The 18,078-nt window shown below is 41.1% G+C and overlaps 1 protein-coding gene and 1 pseudogene across 2 annotated transcripts in view; both read left to right on the forward strand.

Moving 5' to 3' along the window:
* The window catches only part of LOC145501597 (uncharacterized), a 53,332-nt pseudogene that overhangs the window by 20,675 nt on the left and 14,579 nt on the right, over positions 1-18,078 (forward strand). Inside the window, exons 8-13 of the transcript XR_014051249.1 lie at positions 1,012-1,165; positions 4,427-4,611; positions 12,167-12,323; positions 14,744-14,907; positions 16,153-16,773; positions 17,278-17,508. The product of XR_014051249.1 is annotated as an uncharacterized LOC145501597 (transcript). The remainder of the gene's footprint in view (positions 1-1,011; positions 1,166-4,426; positions 4,612-12,166; positions 12,324-14,743; positions 14,908-16,152; positions 16,774-17,277; positions 17,509-18,078) is intronic.
* LOC145501443 (uncharacterized) lies at positions 5,096-6,906 on the forward strand. Its single transcript, XM_081480923.1, has one exon. The coding sequence runs from the start codon at positions 5,340-5,342 to the stop codon at positions 6,348-6,350; it is 1,011 nt and encodes a 336-aa protein (XP_081337049.1). The 5' UTR covers positions 5,096-5,339; the 3' UTR covers positions 6,351-6,906.

Genomic DNA, 18,078 nt, shown 5'->3' on the forward strand with positions numbered 1-18,078 from the left:
ACAAACGCGTGCTGCGACATAGGAAAAGCATATTTTTAGCGCGCGTATGTGGAATACGCGCTGGAAACATAGTCACAACAAATTAAAGTTAATGTTCAATCCGTTGGGTGTAAGCGTGCCCAGTTTGAAGATTAATTTCATTTCATGCTGCTTGCGGCTGATGTTGCTGCCAGAGCACTGTTTCAAGCCACAGACCATGATGTCATCCAGAGAGTGAGCGTGGGAGGCGGAGTTGAAATTTTCAGCTACGGGAAACCCATGAGATCGGTTTTGAAAAGCGCAGAGGTGCTCGCTGAAACGTTCTCCTAGCCATCTTTCAGTCTCTCCGATGTATAGGCAATTGCAGCGATGACAAGAAATGCAATGCACATTCTGAGACTGACAGGTGAAGGATGAAGGTGAATGGCGGGTGAATGCCTTCAATCCTGGCCAAAACGTTTGAGACACTGTTATTTTTCCCTAAAACCGAAATCCAATTCACTCCCCCTCCCCCTCTGGACAATGCTGAGTGTCAGGAGTCAATGAATTGCAGAAATGGCCAATTGATTACTGAGAAGTGATTTAATAAAATAACTAAGATAGTACGCGCACTCACATTGATTGGTCGATAGGTGGTTGTGACGTTTTAGATTCGCACGTATTTTTAAGAAATATTTTATAAAAGCAATAGTGTACTTTTTCGAATTTACATAGCTTCATCCAAACACTTGAAAAGTTGGAAGAATACGGAAAAGTTTTGAAAACCTTGACCTGTGTCTCGGGTTTGAATGACTATCTCGAATTCTCCCAACCCCTCACGTGTTTAGAAGAGGCTACGTAAACACGGAAAAAGGTACTCATCGCTAAATCTGAAGCTCTATGTCGTAACTTTGAAGACGTCCGTGAAAACAGCAACAGTCCAATAAAGTAAACATGGATTCTCATCTTTTAAGTCATGTAAGTTTGGTTTAAGCTGGGAGAGGTTGTTAGTGGATGTCCATTTTACTAAAATGAATTAACTGGTATTAACAGCGTTTGGCCCAGAGATTGGCTTTTTGATCAGTGAAGGATATCCTGTCAGCTACCCAAGGTATGCGGACAATGTACATACATATCCTATTCCAGAAGGTTGGTCGATGAACATTTACTTTCACGATTTTGATGTGGAAGAAAGTCCATTTTGCGGGTAAGTGATATGGCTGTGATTATCGAGGTGTATCAGTGTATCTAATGTAACGTAGCGACATGTGATGGTGTTACGCTTCTGAAAACATTTTATTTAATTAGGATCCTTTGATCCTTCCACTCCTGCTCGGGATCAAGGTATATGCCTAGCCCTGCGAAAAACCCCGACGCATTTGGCTCCCTTATGGGTTTGGTCTCGCATGTTGGAGAAAATGCAAACATTATACTGCCTTCCTACTCCTGTTGATCAAATATGGATATTATAATACATATAGATTTTACCGCTATCTGAGATTATGAATTTCATATTGAAGAATCACACGTCTTTAATTTTTCAATGACACATGCTTTGTAAGTTACTTGGCATATTTAAAGTGCCTATGAAATAAAATTTTTGCCCCCTTTTTTATTCCAGAAAATTAAAGTCTATGTTACACTGATTCATAATTTTTCAATTTAACTTCTGGTCAGGCGCGTAAAATAGTTTTTTAATCCCTCCAAGCCAAAAATGCAAGTGTCGTATACTAGTCTAAACTAGTCGCATCAGTGTATTTCCTACAAAGTTACCACTCGTTGAGATGGGGTTTTTTGGCGATTTTATTCAGTGTAAAATGTCCTAAGACGATGAATTATCCAGTAATACATCATCTTCGTCTTATGTTGAATCGCTGCAGTCAGTGAGAGAAGGGGAGGGCTCTTTTAATTCAATCCCTCAGCTCTATTAAGTCGAGCATTTGCATTGCCGACTTGGAAGAACGGGACGTGAAGAAGAAAGATGAGGACGACGAAGGTGCTATACGCTTTGCGACCTTAGAATCTCGATTCGAAAGCAAGGAAACAGTCCGTAATTGGTTAACTATAACACCGTTATGCCTCCAAATTAAGAAAATGGCGAAAGTGCCTTTCGCTTTGGCAAATTTAACCTGATTTAACCACTGCGGTCGCCGTTGTTTACAAATCTCACACACATACTACAAATATCAAGCTTCAATCAAAGGCATGCTCTAGTTGCTTCAAACAGTATTTCACTGTTTTTGCTTGGAGGGCAGAATATATGTAATGTAAAAAAAATGCAAATCTTATTTATAGTGGTCATGCACTCGCCCTCTCGTTGGGTTTCTCAAAAACTCAGACCCAAAAAATTACACAATTTCGTGTTTGCCGCGGATTGTTTCAAGACGTCTTGCCCGGGTCGGGAGTGGGCACTACTGGAATTGACCCATAACCCCATTTGTCGTTGTAAAAATAATAACTTATTCTTGCTTAGTTTCGCGCGTACTTAATTTTGTGATTTCGGCTAGGCGATATTTCTCGAGGTTTTAGTTTCGCTATTTCAAGAAGACAAAATGAATAAACAGAGTTAAATTACGCGAAAATATGTCAACGAAGGTCTTATTTTAATAATCTCTATAGAGGCAATGAATCATCAATGTGTCGAACTGAGGTATTTCAAACTGGAACTCTTAGTTAAGGTACAAACGCAATCAGTCATTCTCCTGTGTGACAGTTAGTAGATTTAAATGTCATCTACAATCATGGACGAAAGTCCTGGGACAAATTTTGTACTTTTTGCGCTTTTGGGCACATGCCAGACGCGAATACAACTTCACCTGCCTAACTTCGCCCCCACACCCCATACAATGTTGAAAACTACAACTTGTAATTTCTTCTGATTTTCAACATTGTATTGGGTGGGGAGGGGAAGAGGAACGCGTTTTTTTTTAAAAAGCAGCGCTCTTCTCAAACTTCAGTCATAAAACACAGATAACTCGTTCAGTTGCATAAGTGTCCAAAGGACTTCTGTCCTCGATTGTAGATGTTCAAAAGGATTTTCTAGAAGAAGTTTCGTTCCACTGACAACGTCTACACTAGCTTTCTCTCATCCTTTTGCAATATCCTTCAGTGATAACTACAAGAAACCGGTTAATGGTCATTTTGATAACTGTACACTGAGGTCCCGTGCACCCGCACTACGCTGGAGAAATTTAAGAACGCAACAATCACCGATCACTTTGGATTTGTTTTCTAGGAAAACTCGATCAGGCAAATAGAGTGATTTTCGTAACGTCATCGTTTTCGAAAAGCTCCGTTTTCAAAATTTTTCCTTCTACATGCGTCCAAACGCGAAGCCGGCGTTTTAGTTTAAATTCTTCCGGTTTGAAGAGCGTTTTCGAAAAGTACTGTTTTCAGTTCGTGACGGATTAGTGTGGACGGTAGGCCTAACCACAGAAATAAAGCTGCGTTTTCAAATTTCACCGGCGTGCTTTGCTTGGGGCCTGAAAGAACTGATCGAAAAAAATGATTCAGCTTTAATGGACGCCATTTTCTTGTTGAGTATTTAACTTTGAGAGTGTAAAATTCGCCAGGTGTTTTGTTCGCAAGTCTTAAATTTAGCGATTTTTGTCAATTCTCGAAAACGCAAAAATACAGGCGCGTGAAAGTAAGTAAGAATAGTTCTTTTCACTTATGATCTCTAAATTTTCCTTTTAGCATCTGGATGGGTTTAACTGGTAGCTGAGAATCGGACTGACGCTTTTTTTAAACTTATTGCTGAGATCTGATATCTGCAAAATTTTCTGGAAACTGGTAACGGAGATCCAACTGTCCCATTCAGACACTCTACTTACACTGATTCCATTGTCTATACTAAAGCACATGTGGGCTGTCCAAAGCCTGGTACAGTTTGGTACATATAAGCATACCTTGTTTAAGGCTTAGTGCTATCACGACTTTCTGTAAACAGTCAGCTGCACGTTTTTTATTATATATAGTTACCTGTTTTTCAGCTGGCTTGACAGATAATACGCGTAGATATTTTGCGAGTAGCTTAGTATTTGAGAGCAACGATTGGAGTAAAATGTCCGCTCATATTACCTGTCAAGCCATGGAATAAGGGATGTCATTCGCGACTGCATCGGCCGTATTGCAGGTTATCATTTTCTTTTATTTTTAACTGTTTTTGGTTTAAAAGTTAGTCACGACAATTCATCTCGTGTTCGAACACAGCATTTTGTTTGGAGAGCACTCAAGAAGCTAGGTTGCTCTAGCTCTGCTGTCCCTGGAGCAACTTTTGTGCTTCTTTCCGTGTGCATCATAATTCGATAATGCACGCTAAAGCACGACAATTCTTATTGCCAGGTTGTATCAGGAGCCGTGGTAGTATGTAGTTTTCAATAAGATTTTTCTTGGAATGTTTCACGAGTATACTCAGTTACTCAGCTTTAGCGGTTTGGTGCAAAACATTATTTACCTTTCTTTGTAGCAAAGACTTTTTGAGAATTACCGACGGGGTGGGAAAAAGACAACGTTACTGTGGTAACAAGACTGGTCAAAATCTTCTTGTGACTGGAGACCAAGTGCAAGTAATATTTCATTCAGACGGAGAGATTGAGCGAAGAGGATATCTGCTAAATTTAACTCTGGTTTCGTTGCCCTCGGTTTCAAGCGGTAAGTGGGACCATAAGAAAGCTGATAAAACTTGAAGAGTACACCAAGTTTATCTCCCACTTTAATAATTTCTAACATTTCATTTAAAGTTAACAGTTACTTGTGATAATACATTGTTAGTGGCTAGTCTTACGCAGCTCGTTTCGTACCGGCCAAGGGACTATCAGAGACCTTTCTGCTTGGCAAACTCGTTGGGCATCGCTAACAAAATGATGACAGCAATCCCGCCTTATATTGAATAAGGATTCCCGACCGCATTTCATTTTCACGAGTAAAACTGGAACACGAGTTTTCGACAGAACTAAGACGTACGTAGCGTCTCAAGAGACGATGTCTCTTGAGCGTGGTAATTTTCAATACGCCGAAACAGAGTTTTGTCATCGATTGCTATAATGAACGTAAACATTGACATGAATATTTGGCGTTTTAAGCCCTAAGTGCGCGGATTCTCTTCAAGGTTTACACACATATATAACGGGGGTTCTGGGACACATTATTTTATAGAATCTCGGCTCTTAGAGTAGTGAAAATAAAATCTTTATTTTTACTACTCTAAGAGCCGAGATTCTATAAAATAAAAGGTGTCGCAAAACCCCCCGTTATATGTGTGGGGGGTTGGAATTCCGGAAAACTGGAGCTTTTAGGAATATAACCGGAACTCGCGGGGGCTGGTGTCCCAGAATTATTTTCTATTTTAAGAAATATGTTGCCTTGGTATAAACAGCATAATGGCTACTTCAAGACTTTCATCTGACGTGTTGGAATTGTTCTATGGATTAATTCCGGAAGAAGAAAACAAAAGACAAAAGAGGCTTCTAGAGCCTGTAAGGGTTGAGAGAGGCATGGATTTTGAATTGCGTAGAAATAATGTTAGTGAATGGCTTCGTGTATGGAAAATGACTGTTCCAGAAGGTTATCCATACAAAGCTGATCTTTTGAAATTTGCGCAAAAAACAAAAGCAAGATTTAATGATGTGATTAAAAATGAAATCACCAGCTTGGCGATTGTCAAAACACAATTTGGGCTTCTTGTTAAGTTTTCAATCATCAGAAACAATGAATCGCAATACATGGAACATTATTTCAAACAGAACAATCCTGTGAGTATTAACAGAAACAATAAAGCAATGATAAATGACGCCTTCAACCGCTTCATTGATCAAGTGAATGGTGAAATAGAGGCATGGTCGCAAAGAGGTTCAGGCTGGGTGATAGAAAGGATTTTGGTTGCATTTTTTAATGCTGCTCGATACGAACCATTTCGTGGAGGAAGCTATTTTCCTCTCCCAAAAAAGTTGCAAAATAAGAAAGCAATAATTAACATCCAAAACAGAGACAAGCAGTGTCTGAGATGGGCGCTTCATGCTGCTCTTTTCCCAGCAGCAAAAGGAATAAAAGTAGAAAGAACTAGCAGTTACCCCACAGAAGATGGTCTTAATTTCACAGGTATCGACTTCCCAACACCGGTTTCACAAATTGATAAACTCGAAAAACAAAACCCAAATATTGCAATCAATGTGTTTGGCTGGAAAAATGAACATGTTATTGTTCACAGAATCCGCGAAAAGGACGTTGCTATTCAACGAATAAACTTGATGCTTATCCAGCAAGGTGAAAATACTCACTACAGCAATGTAAGAAGGCTTAGCGCACTCTTGTATGATCAAAACAGGCATAATGAGTGTAAACATTTCTGTGACCGTCGTTTGCATGGGTACAAAAGAAAGGATCCGACTTGAAAAGCACAAACCTGAATGCAAAGGGTTGTTTAAAAGACCAACAAGAGTAGAAATGCCAAAAGAGGGCGAGAACAAGGTGTCTTTCACAAACTACCGGTAATAAGCAAATGAAAGCGCCTTTCGTAATATACGCAGACTTTGAGTCTCTGTTAAGAAAGATCCACGGCTGCGATCTGCCAAAAACTCAAGAAAAAAGTTTTACCGTAAAAACAGAGATGCATGAGCCATGCGGGTTTGCTTAAACAATCGTAAGAAGCGATGTTGAAACGTAGGGCCCTGTTCATTATAGAGGCGAAGACGCAGTTTATGTGTTTTTGCAATGTATTTTAAGGGATGAAACGGCAATGAGGGCGGAACTGGCAAACTCTAAGCTGCTCGTGATGACGCCTGAAGATTGGGAAAAACACAAAAACGCAACTGACTGCCACATTTGTAATAAAAGTTTGGTTAAGGATCTTTTCTTGGACTCTATTTCTGTGTATGACTATGAAACCGGCGGTTATTGCGGTCAAAGCCACAAAAGATATTATTACGAGGCAATCCGAGAAATAAACTTTTTTGGGCCACAAAAAGAAAGAAAAGTAAGAGATTAAACTGACCAATGGATTACAAACAACCAGGAAATGTTTGTTCTGTGCAAAGCCTTTGGTGGTGCCAAAACACAAAGACTCATTGAAAGACTATTGCCACACGATAGGAAAGTACCGTGGTGCTGCGCATAATGAATGTAACTTCAAGCTTAGATTGAATGCAAAAACCGGTGCCAATCCCGGTTGTATTTCATAACTTGGAAGGTTATGATGGGCACCTTTTGATGCAGGCAGTGTCGAGAGTGCACGGAGAAATAAATTGCATACCGAACAACGTGGAAAATTACATTTCATCTTAGATTCATCGATAGTGTGAATTCAGTTCTTGCTGAGCAGTCTGGATTCTCTTGTAAAGGCAGCGACCCAAATCTTTCAAAATAACAGAGAAGAGGCACAAAGAGAAAGAAAAAAAGAAGGCTGCTCTTGAAGAATGGAATGTATCCGTACGAATACATGGATTCGTTTGAAAGGTTTAATGAGACAAAGCTACCTGCAAAAGAGGCATTTTACTCCAAGAGCATCACCGAAGAAGAGTATGAGCACGCGCAGAAAGTATGGGAAGCATTCGGGTGCAAAAATCTCGGTGACTATCATAAAGTGTTGCTGTTAGCGGATGTTTTCGAAAACTTGAGGAAGGTATGTATAGAAAAATACGGGCTGGATCCAGCGCATTATTACAATTCGCCGAGCTTGACCTGGGATGCTCTTCTGAAAAAGACAGGCGTAGAGCTTGAGCTCTCGACAGACCAAGACATGTACCTTTTCATCTCGATCGAGAGGAATGAGATGAGGTATCTCAATGGTGAGCAAACGCTATGCAAAGGCGAGCAACCCGCTGGTTGAAGGATACGACCCGAGCAAACCAACAAATTACATAACTTACTTAGACGCGAATAACCTTTACGGCTGGGAGATGAGCTTGCCACTGCCGAAAAGCGGTTTCAAGTGGAAGCGTATCATGCCCACAGAAGAACAGATAATGAAAATGAAAGAAAATTCAAAGAAGGGGTGGATACTAGAGGTAGACCTGGAGTACACTGAAGAGCTGCACGAAGAACAGAACAGCTACCTACTTGAGCGGGAGAAAAAGGTAATTGGAAAGGAGTTAATGTCGGGTTACCAAAAGCGTTTGATGGAAGACCTGAAATTGGACCAACCGAACAGCGAGAAGCTAGTGCTGATGCTGGAGGACAAAAACAATTACATGGTACACCACAAGAACCTGCAGCTATATCTCAAACAAGGAATGCGTTTGAAAACGTGCACAGAGCGATCGAGTTTGAACAAGAACCCTGGATGGAGCCCTAGATCCGGATGAACACTGAATTCAGGAAGAAAGCGAAAAGCGATTTCGAGAGCAACTTTTACAAACTTATGAACAACTCGGTGTTCGGAAAAACGATGGAGAACTTGAGAAACCGTATCGATATGAAGATTTTCCGAAGCTGGGAGACAGACAAGGTATGTCGTTTGGTGGCCAGCCCTTCATTTGCAAGGTATGAGATGTTTGGAAATGACTTGGGAGGCATACACATGCACAAAAGCAGCCCCTACTGAACAAGCCTGTTCACACAGGTATGACAATTCTCGACAACGGCAAGATCTTGATGTATGATTTTTTCTATAATTGCTGAAAACTAAGTATCGACCGAAGCGCGAGCTTATTTACACAGATACAGATAGCTTTCTCTCAATATGGATATTGCGGAAGACATTGATTTGTATGACAAAAGCAACTACCCAAAAGACCACATGCTTTACAGTGACAGAAATAAAAAGGTTCTGGGCAAGATGAAAGATGAGTGCGAGGGAAGGACGGTTAAGGCAGCAGTGGCCATAAGGCCAAAAATGTATTCAGTCTTGGAAGAAAACCAAAAACATATAAGGAAAGCAAAGGGTGTGAAAAAGAATGTGGTGTAAAAGAAGTTAGGCACGAGCACTACGAAGAAGCGCTTTTATTGAAAAAAGAAACAATTCTAGCATGGAATGGGCATTCTTCGCAGCGAGGGCCACGAGATATATAGCATGCATGTGAATAGGGTTTCACTTTCATCCTTTGATACAAAGCATTAGATAGCGGATGACGGCGTTCACACACTGACATACAGACAAAAAGATATTAATGAAAGGCGTTAGCAGGCGGAAGCTGTGTATATGGCGGCACAACCAACAGTTCTTGGTGGACAAAACCGCACTTAGGCCCGTCAAAAAAATAATAGATATCAGGCTCGTCAGGTTTGGTTACAGACTGTAGACTTTCAAAGACCAGATTGGGTCTGTAGCTCTTTTAGTTCTGTGAATTTTAACTCGATCTTTATTCGTTGGTATTTGTATCTGTATTTAGTTTGACTGAAAAGAAAAGAGTAATAAAAAAAGCGAAATCGAATACCATGAAAAGAACTGAAATAAAACACTTACAAGCTTTGCTGGCTCGTGATAGAGAAATCCAAGAACAATTTGTGTTGATGACTAGCTTGTGAAACTAACCGAGCACATGGTCCAGACCATAATACTTCGAACACTGTTACCCAGTCCCCGAGGACCAGGAGTGGGAAATAACCAAAAAATAATTGATACGTTTTGTAACTAACAAGTTCCGCCTTCAAGTTCACCGGGTTGATACAAATATCTTACATTAATGAGAAGGGGGAGCTTTCTTTTCTTTCAACCCAACAGGTCTGGAATACTTGGAGAGGGTTTGGATGTGAGACAGCCTTCTCTTTCATTGCGACAGCCGTTTTTTCCCCGGTAAGACTGGTCACCCCATTGTTCAGAGCGCTAACAACGTTGGGAAGCCTTTTACCCACGCAGTCGACCGCTGGCCAGAAGGCAGGAGCATTTCCACGGCGTACTGATGACCGAATAAGCGCTCCGCCAGCGTGCAACGTGGTCTCTGTGAATTTCACTGCGCCTACGACGAATGGTTGTTTTGTGGTTTTCCATCTCTTTGGTCACACTTCCCATAAACTCGTGCCCAGGGTCGACTTGAAGCAGCTGAGGCCACGTCAAAGGGCTTCGCATGTAAATCGACTGAAAAGCTTTCGCAACTTCAGCAGAATCTTTTGAGGTCAGAGGCTCAGCTTCTTTGTAGCGGCTGGCCACGTCAACAACGGTCAGCGAGTATTTGTAAACTTTCCGCCCCCGTGGCAGCTTGTCGTGTGGTGGTCCGTTTGGTGGACCGCGTTGGGCGCCGATACGTTGAGTTTCTTCTGGGGCTTCTGCAGCGTCCGCTAATTTTTTAATGGCAGCGATACCTTTCCAGTAGCCCTGGGGGCTGTAGTAGACTTTGGTGAGCTTAGATTCCATTATGTAACACCACGAAAAGTTCAAAGAGAACGAAAAGCTGCATAACCGAAACGCAACTCACCTTGTTTTTGATGCTCACTGGGTTGATAAAAATCAGAGAATTGAGGTTCTTTGGGGGTGTAATTGGTTGGCCTGGGTGCGTTTGGCGTTAGAGTTTCATTTCATTTCTTTCATTTCCTGATGGTTTCGATCCAATCAAGAAGCTTGGTGCGGTCACACGTGTATTTGGCGTAAGCGGCATTATATGCTTCAATGGCTTTGTCGCTGGACGTCCGTCGCTGGACAAATAGCTAGCAAGATAGTTGCCGCCGCAGAAAGCAACGGAGTTAATGATGGCGCTTCCGATCATCATCCCGATACTAGCTATTTGTACATATAGTAATATGCTTAATTTTTTAACTGGTTGGAAGAATCTTCTGGTCTTCCAGGTACTGTTCAGTGTGACGCTGCCAGCCATGACAGCAGTGAACTTTGCATAGTTCATGATGTTGCTGCTGGGGTCAGAGGTGAAGTTCTCTTTCACCACCTTTTTCGCAATCCAGCCGATGCCGGCGGCTAAGCCAGTCAGAGTGGCAGCATCCACGATCGTTTTCACGAGCTTGTTGTCAGACATCGTATAATAATGCTCAAAATTATCAGTTTTCAGGTTTCGCAATATAAGGATTTGTATGGGTTATATTCTTAAGCCTAAATATACGAAGAATTATGAATAAAAATAAACCTGCCAAGCTTCAGGTGTGTGGTGAAGTTTTGGTGAGTTTTCTAGGCAAGTTTATGGTCATTTAGTTGGTTTGTAGCTTCATTGCTTTGTCTTCTATCTTTTCCCAAGGTAGGGTACTGCATGACCCCAGCCGAGCGGGTCCACTAAACAAAGACGGCCGTAAATTCACTTTTAAATACTCCTCGAAATTTCACAGAATCATGGACAATAGTTTTCGGAGCATTTGAGGTGAATTTATGGCCGTTTTCGTTCAGTGGACTCGTTCGGCTGGGGTCATGCAGTGCCCTACCTTGGGAAAGACTTGAGTACTACAGTATGCCAAAGGTTACCATGCCACCGTGAGGTCCATCTCATCATGGAGAAAACTATTCTCAAAAAGCTGAAAGATGAAAAATCACGCCATGAAATCTCTCCCTCTTTTAAATGCCTTTTTTTTTTCAACAATGAAACGACATAAAAAGAGAAAGACCGGTAATTGTTGGTTCCTTGTACTCAACACGTGACAATTTTATCACCTCCCGCGTGGCGCCGACTCAAAGCACGTAATCTATAGCTCGCTTTACACCGCCACGTTACAAGAAATGGTTATGTACTGAGAGAAATGTGTGTGTGGTGCGTATCACATCAGTCATTTATACTGTTTGAAATCATTGCATGAAGTTTAGTTTTTATGCATTGTTTATTTACTTTTCTTTGAGCTTAATAGTATAGCTCTCTCGCTTAGGTTAAGAAGCTCGTCGTTAACTGCGAGCTACCAAAGACTATTACCTTGAAGTAAAGTTGTTGAAAGTAAAGCTGGACGCACAAAAAATACACCCTCTCAGTTTCATTGTCGTTGCTTTCATAGTTACAGATGGATGGGGTGTGGACAAAATCATGCAAAGTAAACAAAGAAAAATAGAAAAATTAAAATCCTTATCATAAGATAAGAGAAGATTTGTTAAGTAAAAATGAGATGAAGGATACTGTGTGTTTTGGTTTCTTGAGGACGCTTGTCAGGCCCTGGAGGGGTTGTGAAACTGAAACAAAAAAGTTAGAGAAATAAATAAAAATTAAATAAATAAGTAAATAAATAAATATCGTAATTAACCACTTCCCCAATGGGGCTTTTCAGGGCCAAAGGAAACTCACAGTTGCTGGAATACAACCATTTTGTCGATGTCAACTGTCTTTTTATTCTTTTGCTTTGATACATGCAGTGTGTGGTCCAGTGATTAATAACACACTCAAAAGTCCTGGATATCCTAACGATTACCCAAGTGATACAGATTGTGTTTCTTCGGTTCCTGTTCCACAAGGCATGGTGATTAATATTACCATTTATGAGCTTTACCTGGAGGATAGTACATCTTGCGAGTAAGTACTGATTTTTAGCGTGTTATTAAGTTGTGAATGTAGGTAGAGGTCCAGCGACCTGCATTACTTTCTCAACAGAATGGAAAACCTGAATGTGCGGAAGTCTCATAGTAACAAGAACGAAAACTTCTGAAACTAAATTATAGCTGTAAGTTAAAGGGCCCTAGTCAGCCACACCTTTGTTTTTTTTTTTGTCTTTTTTTTTTTAACATGTGAGAGTTTGGCTATTATATTTTATTCGGAGCATGTCGAAACGAAGGAAATCACTGTGAAACTACTAAAGATGATTAAACATGCCTTTAGGAACTCAACTTAAAGTGAAACAATAAGATTTCGCTTCACTATGCAATATCAATAATTTCGATGGCATCGAAAATGGCGGAGGCTGACTATAGATACTCTTAGTAAACCAGTTCGAGCCGGGGCCGTACTGTAAGTTACGGACCGAGTTTTACCCCATTAAAGGGGAAAAACGAGGATCCGTAACTTACAGTACGGACCGAGAAAATGAGGTTAGAAAGATATTTGTTTCATCTCTACTGTGTGTTTGACGGGTTCGGGAACGATTTCTATTCCCACGGAACGGCTTCAAATTTCTGACGCAGCTCGAAAGTAAAACGAATCAATTTGAAATCGTTGTTAAGTGACTTTTAAGTCGTTAGCAGGTTTTAATACACAATTTCAGAAGTAAAAGAAAGTTTTAAACTTTCACTTGCTAAAAAAGTTACGAAAACTTGGCGATAAATCACGAAACACTTTGGCAACCAAAACAGCTATAATTTTTAGCGTGCCGTACATTAGAATATGGCTCGCTAAATTGGCCAATCACAACGCGCGTACTAACTGAGAGAAATAATAAGGTCCTTTAATATACATATTTCTTATTTTTTATCGTCATCATTATTTTTTAATGATCACGTCTTGACAAAAACCGTGAGGAAACATAGTGATTTAGATTCTTAAGATGACCAAACACTAGCGGACATGAATCGGGGACATGTTGCAACGACATTTTTCTCAGTTTGAAAGTTTTGCTAGTGTGGAAAAGGGAGCAGAGTTGGCGCAGTAGTGAGAACGTTCGCCTCCCATTAATGTGGCCCGGGTTCGATTCCTGCCCAGTGCCTTATGTGGGTTGAGTTTGTTGTCGATTGTCGCCTGGCTTCGAGGGTTTTTCTCCGGGTTCTCCGGTTTTCCAACCTCCACAAAAACCAACACTCTAAATTCTAATTCGACCAGGATAGAGGACCCGCAAAGAAACCACCTAAAGCTGATTTGGCTTCCTCTCTCAATATTGTAATTTATTTTTAACTTTATTTATTTACGTTGCGGCGACAACGCAAAATGATGCATGAAATTCAGTTGTGTTGAATTCGTCGGTCATGACTCATTTTGTTCCTGCTTGAAGCAGGAACAAAATGACCCCAGTTCTAAATGTCGCATCGTAAGCACTCCTCCTGCACACTGTCCCCGCTAAAACAAAGAAATGAACCAATAACCTCTTCGTGTGCACCTGCTTGTTTACTGTCCCTGCAACATGGGTCCTATGCGTACACACGAAGGGGCTTGTACCCGCTTTACTTTTAGAGCTTGCCGTACTCGGATTCTATTGAACCATAGAATACAAGTCACTCAACCAAACCACTTGCAATATTTACATAAGAACACTACTATGAATTTATTAATTGTAGATAGTGCGATGCAATTTTAATGAGAATGAAGTGAGAAACTACAATGGCAGTCGGTTACACTTACCCACTCTTTAACTTAACTTAGCACATTTTAAGAGGTCACGCAACTGTTACACACTCTGCTCATAAGGAAAATGGGTGAATGAATAAATATGATTGGCTACACGATCACAACATTACGAAATTCAAACTTATGGTTAAAAAACTGACATGCGCATGCGTGATGCACTCTACAATGACCCCCAAGCTCTCAATCTCGTTCCCAGAGTCTTCGTTCCCCTTGACCACCGGTCGGAAAACGAGAGCTCTGGGAGCAACCATTTTGAAATAACCGAATTCTGGTGATTCAGCTAATCCAGTTTCACTTCGCAGTCTGCATCTATGGCGCATGCCTGAAATGGTTGCTCCCAGAGCTCTCGTTTTCCGACCGCTGGTCAAGGGGAACAAAGACTCTGGGAACGAGATTGCCAAGCTCTTACCTCGAGTTTTTGCCCCCTATTGCGCAAGCGAGTGACTCTCGAAAGTTCCGTTGCAGGATTTTGGTTGTAAAAACAATGAAAACCACAAGAAATTATCAGCTAGGCATGCGCAATTCAACCGGATTTCTAATCAGTACTTTCTAGGGTCGCTCGGTTCTCGAGTGCTGGTCAAGGGGAACGAAGAATCTGGGTTCCAGGTTGAAGTGATCCCTTGTTACAGAAGCTCACTTGCTTATGTTTCATTTCTTTGTAGCCGAGATTATTTACAGATTACCAATGAGATGAAGCGGGTGTTTGGCAAGTACTGTGGTAACATGACTGGAAAGACGCTACTTGTATCGGGAAAATACGCCTTGATAAAATTCCACTCAAACAGGAGAATTCAAAACAGAAGATTTCTGATCAGTTTCACACCCTGTAAGAAATGATAATTGAATGGAGTTTATGCTTTAATATTAGTGATAATAACTTTAAAACGTGTTAAGACACAGAAGGTAGATATTTCTCGAACAATTATAAAACCAAAATTTAAAAGAGCGAGTAGGTGTGTATCTGCAAGAGTGACTGTTGGGGGGCGATAGAAACCGATATAGAGAATCAATCAATCCAATGAATATCGATTGCTCGATATCTAGAGACAAATAATGACTTTGGAAAACGATACAAATTTGACACCTTGCAACGCACTCTACCGAGTTTTGAATTCTCGAATTTTGCATCGAAATAGCCTCCTTTGAATCAAAGTAAATTGTTGAGTGCCCAATGGACTTTTTATCTCGAACACGTAGGAACAGTGATCAAAAACTTTGGTTCCCTACAGAAACTCAAAAGGCCTCCCATTAAATTGATTTCACGCGGTTTCAAGTCACCAGTCCTTGATAAGTGAAAGTACCAGTTTCAAGCTGTTGTCGTCATAGGGCGTTAGTGAAATTTCTTGTCATGGGGTAGCCTGCGTAGCTGGTGAAGTTCGTGAGCGAGTGGTTTTTGGTGCGGGATCCGCCATTTTATTCTCACGCGAGCGAAGCCCACGAGCAGGGCGCTAATATGCATGGCTTATTTCCGCCCTGCCACGAGGAAATTCGCCAGCGGCGAAGCCCTGAGTGAAATTTAACTCGACTCAGTCACCAATTCCCTGGCGACTTCGCCACTCGTGTTCACACTCGGCTTTGCCACTAAAACAAAATCCCACTAGCTACGCAGGCTAGTCATCGGGAGCTATACTAGACTGCTGGCAGTCGGTTTTTTCTTTGAGGGTCACTTAGACGAGTGTTAAAGAGTTTCGCCTCATAATCCCAGCTGAATTTCGAGAGAAAAACAGACTGCCAGCAGTCTAGAGTTGCACAGTTTTGAATTAAGTCACGTGATCCGTTCTAGTCTAGTAATAGGAAAGTTTTCATGATATAACACCCAGAACCCTTGCGTCGAGGGTAGGGTCTTCAGGAAACAAAGATCACTTTTTCCTTGTGGCTAGTCATTAAGTATCTTTGAGGCCATATGGCTCCCGTACGGAAGCAGATTTGACACCAAGTGGCGAACTCCAAAAGGCGGGTTAAGTTGACCACAGAGAACCAACTCGCAAATTTGTGTCATACAGAAAGCTTCTACTGCTATCGTACTTTAATGTTATTTGTGACGATGTAAATTTTTTTTTCTAATTCATAGCTGTGCCAATACCTGTCGCCTTCTACCCCTTGAATGCTCGCCATAAAGCCACAGAAAAAGAGTACAGGCAGCCAAATGGAACCCTGGGAGATGTTGCGATTACAAACGGACCCTACAACGAACCAGGCGGAGCGTACACGTTTTATGGTACTGTTAGCAGCTACATTAAGTTTCCGAATAATGGGGGCCTGGACACTCGGTTTTCAATCACACTGATGTGCTGGGTTCAACGCACAGGCCAAGATGGACCACTATTCAGCTACGGAGATTGGGGAGTCCTAATGTGGATTGTGGACGGCAAATTCTTGAATCAAATTGTAGAAAGATCTTTCAAACCACTGACTAGCATAAAAACTGCTGAGGTTCTTCCAGCAGGAAAGTGGGTTCATGTTGCAGCAAGTTACGATCACAACACCGGAAATAACTCGCTGTATATCAACGGACATTTCAGTATCTCGCAAAACATTGGCAAGGGTTATGAGATTGCAACTGACCCCTACACAGCTCGAATGGGGTTTAAAGATTGCAAAAACACGACATATTTCAAAGGAAAAATCGCGGAAATGAAGGTTTACGATGTTGCACTGAACGAGACACAGATACAAACATCGATAAGACAAGGTAGCTGATAAATAATACGATGCACTTTGTAAATAGTTTCAACCTGAAATCGTGGACTCGTTACCTTCTCCGGTAGACGGATGTCTTCTGTTGTTTTCCGTCGACCGAAAATAACGTAAGTCACTTGTGCAATCTAAGAGCAGGAGAAAACAAACTACATCAGCCTTCTTTCCACCTAGTAGCCACATTTGAGCAAAAAAAGTAAAAAAAAAAAAATTGGTCTCGTCAAATGGCAATCTAATGCAAGGATCATTTCTTCAGTTTATACTCCATGCGCAGTTCATGTTTTATAATTATCTCACACGTATCAATTTTTTTTCCTCTGGGTTTTAAGCACGCAACACAAATATATGTATTTGTGTCAATGTGTCAACTAAAGTCACATTTTGACGTAATCTGTGCATGTATTACAGGAAGAAGTGATTTTTTTTTTTTTAATTTATGTAAGCGGGTATTGTTCAGTTAATGAGTAAGGGTGAAAGGTTTTTATTTCTAACCGATTAGTTCCACCAATGGTAACATTCCCAGCTGCTCTGCTAGCAATACAAGGAGGCATGCTGTCATGTTCAGGCAGAGGAACCCCACCCATATACACAGCACTGATACGGAACTCTACAGTACTGGTGAATACAACAAACACTGCAACCATCCGTCTGGACAAGGATGGAAAGTACACCTGCCAGGCCATCAACCAGTATGGAACTGACGTGAAAGAACTCCAAGTCAATTTCACAAGTAAGAGAGTTTTTTCTGGCCTGCTTGAGAGTGAGTCCCAGGTAAACTTCGAGAAAACACCCTGTAATGGCCCTCTGGGTGCAAAGTGCTAAGCCCCTGTACTGCAAAAAATGAACGGGTTGGAAACTATAACTTAAAGTGAAGTTGCATGCTGTCCAAATTGTTATCAAAGTGTTGTTTCTGACTATTCATTGGCCATAGCATCTCTTGATTTAACTGACATCTCATGCAGTGATCGCACTTTAGGACATATCTTGAACGCCTTCAATCCTGGCCAAAACGTTTGAGACACTGTTATTTTTCCATAAAACCGGAATCCAATTTACTCCCCCTCCCGCTCTGGACAATGCTGGGTGTCAGTAGTCAATGAATTGCAGAAATGGCCAATTAATTACTGCGAAGTGATTTAATAAAATAACTGAGAAAGTACGCGCACTCCCATTGATTGGTCGATAGGTGTGTTTAGATGAGCGTATGTAAACACGGGTGTGACGTTTTAAATTCGCACGTATTTTTAAGAAATATTTTATAAAAGCAATAGAGTACTTTTTCGAGTTTACGTAACCTCAT

Source organism: Orbicella franksi, chromosome 1 (genome assembly GCF_964199315.1).
Source record: "Orbicella franksi chromosome 1, jaOrbFran1.1, whole genome shotgun sequence".
Lineage (NCBI taxonomy): Eukaryota > Metazoa > Cnidaria > Anthozoa > Scleractinia > Merulinidae > Orbicella > Orbicella franksi.